Here is a 13,145-nt window from a genome sequence, read left to right on the forward strand (position 1 = left end):
ATATTTTCTGAAATACATACTACATAAAATTTTAAGGATTTTGGTTTTGTAAATAAGTATAACGTTTTGCGTGCGTATATACGCACGCAAAACGTTATATAAAACGTATAACTTTTATATAAAAGTACACACACACACTTTTTTTTTAACTTTTCTATTACCTTCTTTAATAAAATTAAATATTTATGAAAAAAAGTCTGGTGACTTTCTATTTATATTTTTATGTTCTTCTAAGGTCTGAGGCTCACATTATCAAAAGGATAGGTAGTCTTTGACATTCATTAAGTGATTTTAAATCCTATTTTGAATTTGAACGGGCTATTCACCCGAAAACATAGTTCAACATGCAATAACTTGACTTAATCTTTTACATCTCCACAAACTCTTTGTTGTGCACACATTTAGTTACAAAAATAGTTTCTACTTTACTAAAACAATGTATAACAGTTTAGCTCATAACATAACATCATAATTATATATCTATTTAAAACTAAATCAACACCATTTTCATGTTGTAGCGGTTTCATTATTTTTGACATCCATTTTATGTACTTTCTCTAAATGAGTCCTCAGTGTAACTTTCCTAGTAAAGCCTTCATTACACATGTTACAAAAGAATTTCTTTACCTGATTATGTTTTATCATATGACTGTTTAGTTCGTACTTCAGTATGAAGCCCTTGTTGCATTCGGTACATTTGTACTTCTTGTCCCTTATATGCTTTCTCTTCATATGACGTCTAAAGTTTTGTCTATTATAATAAAGCTTATCGCAAAACTCACATACATACTTTTTTATAAATTCCTTATGCTTCTCAATCATATGATCTTGTCGTTGGGTTGCCAACTGAAACACCTCTGTACAATATAAGCATTTGTATACCAGTCTTTTGTTGTGAGTATAGTAGTAATGCTTTGAACGATAGTTTTCTAACGCAAAGATTTTTCCACAAACCTCACAAGGAAATTTACCTCGACTGTGAGATTGGATATGTTTATCCAACCGTGATGCAGTTAAGAATGTTTCACCACACTGATGGCATATATAATTGCTATAATGAGCGTTCATATGAGAATCTAATACATGGTACGCTGAAAATTCACCCCGGCACAATGCACATTCAAGTTTGTTAGTAATTCTGTAAGGGATTATTTTTGTATATGCGTCATCAAACCCAATGTCATGGGCATCAGCAAAATGTTGAAACATGTCATTCCATTCTGGCAACTTTGTGTAACATTTTGTGCATGTAAGGTCGAATATGTCCATTTTAAGTATTTCATTATAATAGTATGGTCTCATGAAAATTTCTACTTGTCGGATGCGTTCGTTAGAATGTTTAGTTAAAGTGTGTGTCCGTAGGTGATCCCCTGTATGGAATGCAGGCCCCTGAGTAGAACAATAGGCACAATAGTATTTGCCTGCTTTATGTTTAAATGGTGTGGCATTAGTGTTTTTTAGTATTTTTCTAATTTCTTTGATGAATTTTATGGTTTTTGACTTATTATCTTCTTCATCAAGTTCTGAAATTGATGGAATTACACATTATTATTTAAATTAAATATCTGAAACTAAAAGAAGCTTGTTCTTTATATTCTGAAAGTCCAATTTATACTGCACATTGTACAGGACTGGTCCTATCAGAACCAACAGAAACCTATAATATGGCACATGTAAACAGGGCAGATGAAAGTACATTTTTTTATGACAATATTGGACGAGACGAGCAGATGATAGTTATTACTATCAATGTAATAGGCAGGACGTGAGATATTTCTCACGTCCTGCCTATTACATTGCAGTATCGCTCAGGAATCTGGAATAACTCAAAAATTCTGAGACAACAATTGCACTCGTCACCTTGAGACATATGTTTAGTCTCATTTGCCCAGTAATTTCACTAGCTACGGCGTTCTTCAGACTGAAACACAATAATGCTTACACATTACTGATTCACGGCGAAAAGACGCCGTTGTGTTACCCATAATTCAACATCTTAGTCGCCTCTTACGACACCATTGGGTCTGGGACTTCCCTATTATTTTTATGCCGCACAGCGCAAATTTAGGGCAAATATTGAGTGAACTGCCACATCATCAACAGCTCGCTTTATCTTCATACTGGGCATTCCATCATCATGCATCTACAGTCTAATATGTAGATGAGGGAAATGTGGAACATTTGTCTTTTAGTTACACTTTTATGAAGTTTCTTCTACATTATTTGTGTTAGTCCATTATAATCTAACAGCTTGTTTTAGATCTAATAAGAAAGTAATACTTTGTTCCATCTTGTCAAACATAGATAATAGTTATTTATGCAACTGTTGTATTATAAAATTAAAACACGAATGTGGGTTTAATGTGTAATAGTATCACATGAGTGTTTTAATACCTAATTATCAACAGTTGCATACAAGACTTTATATACACCCATAATATGAATCCTCTATAAAAGATTCTGAAACAGTTAGCTTACTGCTAACATTAAAAAAGCTAGTCCTAGTAACCATTACATCATCCAAACGAGTGTTGTAATGTTGTACTAAATTTCATTACAACACTCGTTTGGATGATGTAATGGTTATTAGGACATTGGTATGTTTTAAAGTTAGCAGTAAGCTAACTGTTTTAGAATTTTTAATAGAGGATTTAAAGCATGGGTGTAGATAAATTTGTTTACACAGATCAAATGCTCATAGTTTAGTGGTCTATAGTAAGGCCAACAAGACGATATAAATAATTTAAAAGTTGCTGAGTTATATTGTGATGGCGAGCGATTATTATATCTGTGCTATCGCTACTTATCGCTAGTACAGTTGCGTGTTTCTTGATAGAGGAAAGCAGTCAGTATCGCAGTTGTCAAGATTTGGTCCGCCATTTTGTGAAAAGTTCATTCCTGTTTCGATTGTGTTCGAAGTGATACTTATTTTTTCGTTCCCGTATTTACTTAGTTTAATGTTTTTTGTTCATCCGTTACTGTAAGATTTCTTGTTGATTTATGGAATTATTGTGAGTTGATTTTAATTATGGAGTCACATGACCCCAATATTCAAAGATGATGAAAATGTATTGAACCCCTGGAATTACATTCTTTATCTCATCTTATTGGCTGTACTAAACATAAACTTGACATTGACTGAATTGTGATGCCTCTTCCGCACAAGCCACAATTGGAAGAATACAAACACAGACCAATATTTCTTAGAACTAACTTAGGGATTTACTGTCCAGTATTTTTGGCAAATCTTTTATGTTTAGGAATCACTGTGTGATTGTGGCCTAGATGAGGGAATTGTAGACCATATATTCTTTAGTTATCCTTTAATGCTTCTTCCCTATAACAATTTTATATCCCTTAAAATTCCCCATCCATTAAGTTTTAGCTTTACCTCCTATCCCTGGATTTTACTACATTCGTAAATATATTAATTCAATATAAAAATAAATTTTAATTCTTCTTTTACTAACAGCTTGTATATTTAAAATAAAATTATAAAACTGTTGTATCTAAACACTAATTATTCATTACCGTTATAACTGTTACAGCTTCATAGCTTGTTAGCCTACCTCAACCTGACATTGGCTCAGTTTTTTCCACAAAAGCCACAATGTAAAGAATAGAATATTAAAATGAAAAGATTACTTACTAAAAACTGCATTATTATGAATCTTTGTACACAGCGTCCTGAGGGGAATATTGTAGGCATCTGCGGCCTCCCTTCTGGTCATTGAACTATCAGCAACAGCCTGCAAAGCCTTCTTCAGCTCCAGTCTCGTGTACTGTTTGTACATTGCTGTTCCATCCTTGCGATACAACTTCTTTGGTCGGTCTGGTGTTGGATCAGACTCATCAGATTCATCAAATGGATCTATCCATTCTTCACATTCTTGTGCCAGATCTATAATAGAATAAAGAAATAGTAGTAGTATAGTATAAAAAGGAGGTATAAGAATAAATTTTATACCATTTGATTAGAATATTTTTTATATTTCACTAGTTTATTTATGGTTTGACTAGTACTAAAATTTTATAGGGATGGAGGCTTGTTTGCATAGGATTTTGGCTAGGTGTTCTAATTTTTATTTTTATAGGAAATGGAGGACACACGAGCGTATGTGTCTTTAACCTGGTGTTACGTGATCACCGCCGCCCATAATCTCTTGCAACACCAGAGGAATCACAGGAGCGTTGCCGGCCTTTAAAGAAGGTGTACGCGCTTTTTTTGAAGGTACCCATGTCGTATCGCCCCGGAATCACCGCACAAGGAAGTTCATTCCACAGCTTTGTAGAACGTAGAAGAAAGCTCCTTGAAAACCGCACAGTGGAGGACCGCTACACATTAAGTTGGTGGGGATGATATCCTAACTTGTGTCATGCGAAAGTGGAATTCGGCGGCAGAAATCAGGTGAAAGAGCTCTTCAGAGCACTCCCCGTGATAAATGCGGTAGAAGACACACAATGAAGCGACGTCTCTACGCAGCGCCAAATGATCCAGCCGTTCTCAGAGCACTGGGTCCACGACAATTCTAGCTGCCCTGGGTTGCACGTGCTCAAATGGATCGAGCTGATACTGGGGTGCGCCAGACCAGAGATGACAGCAATACTCCATGTGTGGCTGGACCTGCGCTTTGTAGAGCGCTAGGAAGTGGGCCGGCTGGAGTATTGCCGTGCTCTATTTATGACGCCCAGTTTCAATTTGGCTTTGCTCTCGAGATGGCCACGGAATTGACAATCGCTCGAGATTTCGTGGCCTCCGGTCCTTGACACTAACCTTCACGCCGGTATTCTGTGTCAGCTAAGCTAAGCTAAGCTTAGACGAAACGATAAAGAGAACAGAATCGGTGTTATTGCAATACACCAAGTAGGTATGGAGCCAAATGCAAATATTAAAACTCTCCATACGCATGGTATTAGTAAAATGTTTGTGTACCGGGCTCCTCTGTTTATGACAGCAAAAGATCTGGCCGTCCAAATAGTGTTTTGTACGAAAAAGGTGGTCAAAGCAGTAAGGGAGAGAATTCGAAAAAATCCTGTCCGAAAGCAAAAGATTTTATCTCGGGAGATGAAGAACCATGAAAGAACCTAGAACCTGGTCGAGTATTTTAAAAGATGACTTAGGACTTGCAGACTATAAAAGACGTAATGGTCATTTCTTAACTGATAATTTAAAAAAGAATAGAGTGGTAAAATCAAACTACTGAAGCAGTATGCAAAGGGAGGTCACAAAAAACTCTGTTTACGGATGATTTCAACAAACAAAATGACCGTATTTATGCTCAAAGCTCTAAGGAAGCTTCCCAATTAGTCGACAGAGTGCAACGTGGGCACTATCCGTGTTCAGTGATGGTTTGGTGGGGTATCTATGAAGGAGTGACTGAGCCATACTTTTGTGAAAAAAAACATCGGCACAAGTGTATCAAGATACCATTCTTGAGCAGGTGGTGAAGCCCCTTAACAACACCATGTTCAATAACCAAGAATGATCCTTCCAGCAAGACTCGGCGCCGGGTTATAAAGCTCGGTCTATGCAGCCTTGTTTCAAAACGAACGTTTCGGACTTCATCCGAGCTATATATATACCCCCTTATTCATAATAGTCTGCTAACTTAAAGCATTGCTAATTCACACTCTGTCTTCTTCTACTGACCTAAGTCAGAATGAGAAAAAACACTCATGAATAAGGGGGTATAGACTGTAATCTGTGCATTTTTTAAAACCATTTTCTTATATTACACACACGGGTCTACCTACTTCTACATCTTCATCTACAGGATCTACTGTACAGATGATAACCTGCTCAACCCCAATATTTGCTGAACTGAGATGTCACTCTGTCAAGACTTTGATGCCATAAAGTTGAACAAAGACATATCAAGATTTGTGTCTTACTTTACATAATTCAAACGGTTGGCTCAATGGATGGGCCGCTGACACGGAACCCGACAGGTCGCGGGTTCGAGTCGTTCATAAATTTAATTCGTGTCATTTACCCAGATGCGAGGGTTATCATTTTAAAAATTTGTTTAGATTAATAAAGCGAGTTTTGTAAGTTTTTTTAAGCTAGGAGTTAGGATATCATCCCCACCATCTGGATGTGTGGCGGTCCTCCACAGTGCGGTTTTCAAGGAGCTTTCTTCCTCGTACTACAAAGCTGTGGAATGATATTCCTTGTGTGATGTTTATGGGACGATATGACATGGGTACCTTCAAAAAAAACCGCGTACACCTTCCTTAAAGGTCAGCAACGCTCTTGTGATTCCTCTGGTGTTGCAAGAGTCATGTAAGCAATGTGGGCGGCGGTTATCACTTAACACCAGGTGACCCGTACCCTTGTTTGCCCTCCTATTCCATAAAAAAATAAAAAAGCTTACCATCATTCTCATTACTATTTATCTCAAGGTATTCCTCTTCCCATTCCTCATTATTCTCCAATTTAGCTTCAATGTCAACATCTACATTATTATTTGTAAGCTCTGAAAATATAAATTCAAATTATCAAGCAATGTATATAGAAGTGCACAACACAAAATATTTTGTATTAACAAATTCAGCATTTTGAGAAACTGAACGGTGGGTGGTCCATGCACCAAATGAACGATTGCTGCTTGTGGTGCAATTAGTAATTATGACAGTAATCACGACCATCAACTATCCTTACACAAGCAATGAATTCAAGCTCGGAAAGTTGATTCATTCGTTTATTTTTTATTACTTTTAACAAAACACTTTTTAGCTTTGAACTGGTTACAAACATATTTGTGTGTATTACAGCCATTGTAAAATATTCTATTTGATTTAAAAGAGTGGCCGTTGAGTTTCTTACTATGTCTGTACCATTACTCATTACTTGGTAGCATACCTCCATCTTTGACATTGGCTCGATTGAGGTGACTTCTCGCAAAAACCACAGTATAAAGAATACAATAGAACATAGTCAAATCAAATTCATAAAATAAAATTATTACAAATTTGAATGAAACTAAAAGTGAAAAAGTACTGTGTTACATTCTCCATGTGTGATAAAGATTAAATAACATATACTAGAATTAGGTTGAGCTATTGACTTTAACCAGTTCTCCGGTGAAATGCCCTGCAAAGATCCCGGAGAACCTCTCAAAAAGGGGAACCCTCTGATTTCGAGGAGGTTTTAGTGGGTATTACCAAACTTGGCCAACTTCTACCTGAGTAGAAGATGGTCTAAGTGGTTGAGTCCCACACTCCCTGTGCCACATGGAGCACAGGGGTAGTACGTAAAGGTATTTCCTCCTCGTAAAAAAATAATTTACTTTAACCAGGGAATCCCCCCCCCCCCTTGTTTGATTCTCTCACCCCTCACCAATGTGTTCATGGTTTTCCAATTCACATGTATGTTTATTTGACATTTTATAAGGTCGGCAGCACAATTGGTGTTAAGTTGGCCTCTGGTGTTAAAGTATGGGTTGTGGTGATCGCATTCACAGTGATCACTTCTAGTAGGGAAAAATCTTACGGGTTCGCTCCACCAACATGCTCATGACTGGCGCACGCGAAAAAATATTTATATGTAGTTAGACACTTTTTGGATGGGTGAAATCTCGTGAGTTCGCGTCACTGAAATGCTTATAGCAGTATATCTGTAGCTATACAGCTGACGTATTGTGCAACATTAGTGCTGTGCATATATTATAAGTAATTTAGTGAAAAGTTTATAATGCATGGTTGAAATAGTGTTTTTGTTTGATTAATATATTATTATTGAAAATAAGTGTTAAAAATATATAACATTTAATAATATAATAGTTTCAAACATTGTTTTCACTTCTATCGGCAGTCTCTATAAATAACTACCAATTTTAATACGCTTTTATTAGCTTCATATGTATGTTAGTATGTAACGGAATCTTTGAACATTATTTTGACCCCCTTAAAAACGTCAGATTAACTCAAAATTTGATATACTTATAAGGACCGATGACAATTCAATATAACAAAAAAAAAGTTTAAAAAAAATACGTTTTTATAGAAAATCCCACTAAAAAATATAAAATAAATCTTAATAAATTTGAATTAAAAATAGTGTAAGAAAAAATATTTTATTGTAAAAAAGGCATGGGGTGCTTTTCAGGATATTATCAAAATAACCCTTCTACTCATATCTGTTCATAAAATATTTATAATTATTGATACCATGCACCCCGCACTTATTTTTACATAAACACATTTTTTCTCACACTATTTTTAATTAAAATTTATTTTCTATTTTTTGGTGGGATTTTCTACACAAGCAAATTTTTAATACTTTTTTTTTAACTATTATTTATTTTTCTTTCAAGCTTACCATTATTATCATTAATATTAATCTCTAGATATTCAGCTTCACATTCCTCAGCATTCTCCAATTTTACTTCAATTTCATTCTCTATTTTATTGTTTGCTAGTCCTGAAAATATAAATTCAAATATTCAAGCAATTTAAATAATAACCCCCTTATTCATAATGGTCCGCTAACTTAAAATAGCCACTAAGGAGTGTTTTTTCTCATTCTGACTTAGGTCAATAGAAGAAGACAGAGTGAGAATTAGCAATGTTTTAAGTTAGCAGACTATTACGAATAAGGGGGTAAATCAATAACACATATTATAAATTAACTAATACAATTCAGCATTTGAGAAAGCGAATGATGGCTATTCCTTGGGTCCAACATCAACCATGCGAAGGAGTGCTACTTGTGGTGCCAGGCCAACCTGTTATAGTTAATAAATCATTGTCTTTGTTGGATGTGATTACTAATTATAATCACAGTAATCACGACCATCCTAAACAATGAATTCAAAGTCTAAAGTTTGAATTCGTCATATTTAAAACTCTTTTTAACGAACCCATTCCAAACTTATTAGAGCTATTGTAAAATAATCTATTTGATTTAAAATAGTGACAGTTGAGTTTCTTGTATATTTTTCTATCAAGCTCTACTTTTTATATATATGGTAGATTCATTCATAGTATTTTCTTTCATTATCGCGAGTGTTACACATTTAAATAAAACACTTTTAAAGGATTAAAACGCGTGTAATTGTAACGGTTTTACATTAGATGTTTGCTTAAAAGTTACATTTTTATTTTAGTTAACCAGACGTTTCAAGACCTTTCCAGATCTCGTTTTCAGGGGGTCTGCAGATTCATTTAAATTTAACTTCGTTCATTTATTTGACAAAAAAATGATTTATTTGACTTTACAGATTGAGTAATTCAGCTTCATTCTGATGACATCTTGGTAACTAATTTAATTGAGTTGAATAAAGTATGATTCCTTGTCAATACTTTTTGATAACAAATAAATCACTTTGCTTTGAATAGAAACATCACTGAGAGACAGAATAAACTCTCCCAATATTTTTTGCATTCTTTTAATAATATTATAAATCTTATTCCAGGCTGACTCACCAATTAAATAAACTGCTTTTGAGTAAAAACTTGCAGAGCAATTTAATAAGTAATTGTTTTTATATGTGAACATAATATGCATACATATGCAACATCTAATATATAAAATTCTTGTGTCATGGTGTTAAACATTGAACTCCTCCGAAACGGCTTGACCGATTCTCATGAATTTTTGAGTGCATATTGGGTAGGTCTGAGAATCGGACAACATCTATTTTTCATCCCCCTAAATGTTAAGGGTGGTCCACACGATTTTTTTTTTGACATTTTTTTTAAATTTATTTGATTACGAGTCAGCATTAAAAAATACATACAACTTCAAATTTTCACCCATCTATGATCAACAGTAACTTTTGTATCGCGATTTTAATATCCGCAAAACAACATTTGCTGGGTCAGCTAGTTTATTATGAAAGTGTAAATAATCGTCCTTAAAACTATTTTGTATACTTAAAAGAATTAATTACCTTTGCTTTTTGTTTAGTAATATGGTGCTGATTTTTGTGTACAAATACTAAGTTGTCATTTCTGCCTATCAAGCAATCAGGGTGGTTTTAAGTAATGTAAGTTAGTTATAACATAAAGGCTCTATACGAATAACAAAGTTATTAAATTCAAATATTTTTATTCAAAATAGGATGTGAAAACACTTATTGAAAGTTAAAAAAAAAAGACCACCCATTCCAAAATGAATGCCTCAGGCCTGAGAAGAATGGGCGCAACAAACTCAGCAGGATATTTTTTTTCATCAAAAATATGTTTTACAATTAAAGTAACATTTACAAAGTAACATTGTACAATTAAACTTATTATTTAATAGCCTGAGGGTGGTCGCTCCATTTCCAATCTGTGGTATCATTAAGAAAGTCATTTATGTTATAGTAACCTTTACCACACAAACGTTTTTTAACAATTCTTTTGAATAATGTAATACTTTTGATTTGAACATTTTCTGGGATCTTGTTGTAAAAGCATATACATCGCTACACAAAAGACTTACTAACTAGACTTAGCCGAGTAGTAGGCATCATCAGTTTGTCTGTTCCTGGTGTTAACATTATGGTTATGATAGTTTCTGGCAAATTCACTTATGTGCCTATGAACATACATCACATTATCAAGAATAAATTGAGAAGCAACAGTCAAGGTGTTAATTTCTTTGAATTTTGCTCTCAATGATTCTCTATGAACTAGGCTATAAATAGCACGAATAGCCCTCTTCTGCAGCACAAATATTGTATTAATATCGGCAGTGTTGCCCCATAGCAATATACTATAGGACATAATACTATGGAAATAACTAAAGTATACTAGTAGCGCCATATCTATGTCAGTTAATTGTCTAATCTTTTTAACCATATATATATATATATATAGCATATGCTGCAGAACTAAGTCTGTTCGCCAATCCTTCAATATAAAGTTTTAAGAAACAACAATGTAACACTCTTGATCATAGTCATGTATTTGTATGCAGACAAAGTTGCGTGTATCAGCAAGTAAATAAATAAAAATGTGTCTACATTCAATATACCTTCCTGTAACAGTTGTTCTGATGCAATAATCTCATGCTTAAAGCTAATAGCATCCCGTAATCTAGTGACACATGAACTGCAGATAACATCACTGTCACTTGTTGAATGCCACTGAAATTAAAAGAAACTTGTAAAGAATGTACAAACAAATTCAAAATTTAGGCAGGGATCCTGGCACTGTACTATATACTGAGTTAATAAGAATAACACAAACAGTGATATGTTCAAACAGCAGACAAAGGCCATTAGCAACTCTAATCACAACAAAATAACCAGTTTAAGATCATAGCTGCAATATCCTCACTCAAGAAAATACTGGTATTTAAGACATATTTCTCAACAGGGGTACCAGGTGACTGTTATAATAATAATAAAGCATTTTATTCCATACTTTCATACAATATGTTAAACTTATTAATATTTCGATTACTATATTTATTTCTAAGCTTGGTATGCCTTGAGACATAGGCCTCCTCCAACAATTTCCACGGCTTTCTGTTAAACTTTCCAATATGGACCATCAATATATGAGGTTTTAGGGTTGGAGGGCTAGCCACCTGTGCCATCCCAACCCTGCTGAACCCCATGGTTATGGAGATATTCATGGTTAAAGTTTTAAGGTTAGAATAATGCTATTTAGTTAATAGAATGATTTTAATCTGATATTTTCTTTCATTACCATTATCTTTTTTTACTTTATTATATTATTTATTATTATTCTCGTTTAAGTATGTCTGATAAAACCTATAATCTTAAATCTCATCTGTTTGTTGACCGGCCTGAGGCCAGGCTCATATGTATTAACATTCTAACTTAATCTAACCTACCATTAGTTTCTGGCAAAAGATTTTATATAATTATGCAGGGATCGGGCTTTTATTATTTTTATTTTGTATGAACAGAATCATAAAATATTTCTCATCACAATTACTGTCAAAGTCAGGAGTACGTAATTTGTATGAAAAGAAAAAAAAAGTGTATCTCATGAACCGTAAGTTTCCGCAACCTAAAACTTTGCAATTACTTTCTTTTAGTGAGTACTATCTACAAAAAAAATATGGGCATTTAAAACAATGGTCCATATTGAAAAGTTTATGCCAGTTTTCTATCTGCCGCCACTCTTAGCCCAAGGGGACCTTCAGCTCCTTTTCCTATCTTCTCACTTTTCGACCTGAGTGCCCTATGCCCATTTCTTGGGTATGAGACACTCACCTGTTTTCTCTATTTATCTTGCTGACAATGATTCACTCCACTGTCAGCAAGAAAGCATCAGTTCAGTCCATCTTCGTTTTAGTTGGTTAATATGTAATATGATGTCTGTAAGTTTTGTTCTGGGCCTGATTCCGACATTGTCTTTTAGCTTTAGCCCTAGAATATTCCCTTCCATAGCTCTTTGATGTTTTGCCAGTTTGTGTCCACTCCATATGACAGGATTCTGTGACACTCATAGAGTCCAGTGTACCTGGGATAACAACTCTGCTCTATTTGCAGTATATGCGTCAGCCCTTGACACTATGCTAAACGTAACGGCATGGGACCGCTATAGTACTTATGAAGTTACCGCCAAAAATTGTTTTGTTCAATTACTGAATCCTGGAGCATTAAATCTCAAGCTCGGGCAATGGTCATACATAAATGAATGATTAAAATTGATGATTTACTTTATAGACGTAAAATAATACTTACATTCACACCGAAACATTGCAAAACCATTTCGCCGTATACTTCAGATTCTCCATTTACAGAATATTCCTCCCACATAGACTGCAGATCAGTGTCGTCTAAACAACACTTGCAACGTCCCAATAAGTATTCTTTTTTAATTTTCTCCATCTTCATTTTTTTAAGTATTCAACAGCTTGTACTCTACCTACCTACTCCTATTTACTGTTTTTGAACTAGGTACAAAATACAAATAAATTAATGACAATCTTGCTTTTTTAGGGGTACAGAATTTTCGGCATGGATGCCGAGATAAAAGCTGAAACTTGAAAGATTTTAAGTTTCCAAAGGTTTGATTAGAAAATGACGGGCGAGTGGGTACGGTAGTTGGCAAATGACGCTACACTACACGCAAGCCAACACAATGAAATGAGGCTAAATTCAAAATGGCGTCTCGACTCTCGAGTCTGGAAGGGAAAGAATATACTTACTCTAAAGCTTGAAGGCGAATTTTTAGTTCTT

At 34.6% G+C, this 13,145-nt stretch overlaps 1 protein-coding gene across 1 annotated transcript; it reads right to left on the minus strand.

The window, feature by feature from the left end:
• Window positions 1-24: 24 nt before the first annotated feature.
• LOC126973590 (zinc finger protein 2-like) lies at window positions 25-13,041 on the minus strand. The gene is made up of 6 exons (XM_050820916.1): window positions 12,648-13,041; window positions 10,961-11,072; window positions 8,321-8,422; window positions 6,375-6,476; window positions 3,650-3,901; window positions 25-1,523 (listed from the first exon to the last, which is right to left on the minus strand). Exons 1-6 carry the CDS (start codon window positions 12,798-12,800, stop codon window positions 508-510), a joined length of 1,737 nt encoding a protein of 578 aa, XP_050676873.1. The 5' UTR covers window positions 12,801-13,041; the 3' UTR covers window positions 25-507.
• Between the last annotated feature and the right edge of the window lie 104 nt (window positions 13,042-13,145).

The sequence above is a fragment of the Leptidea sinapis genome, chromosome 29, assembly GCF_905404315.1.
Source record: "Leptidea sinapis chromosome 29, ilLepSina1.1, whole genome shotgun sequence".
In the NCBI taxonomy this organism is placed as follows: domain Eukaryota; kingdom Metazoa; phylum Arthropoda; class Insecta; order Lepidoptera; family Pieridae; genus Leptidea; species Leptidea sinapis.

Bases quoted from the DNA above. Each gene is read 5' to 3' on its own strand.
- LOC126973590 (XM_050820916.1), bottom strand. From the start codon at position 12,800: ATGAAGATGGAGAAAATTAAAAAAGAATACTTATTGGGACGTTGCAAG. The intron at 8,423-10,960 runs GTATATTGAATG...TTATATTTTCAG, and splicing joins AGAACAACTGTTACAGGAAG to GACTAGCAAACAATAAAATA. The intron at 1,524-3,649 runs GTAAGTAATCTT...CATCAATTTCAG, and splicing joins TCATAATAATGCAGTTTTTA to AACTTGATGAAGAAGATAAT.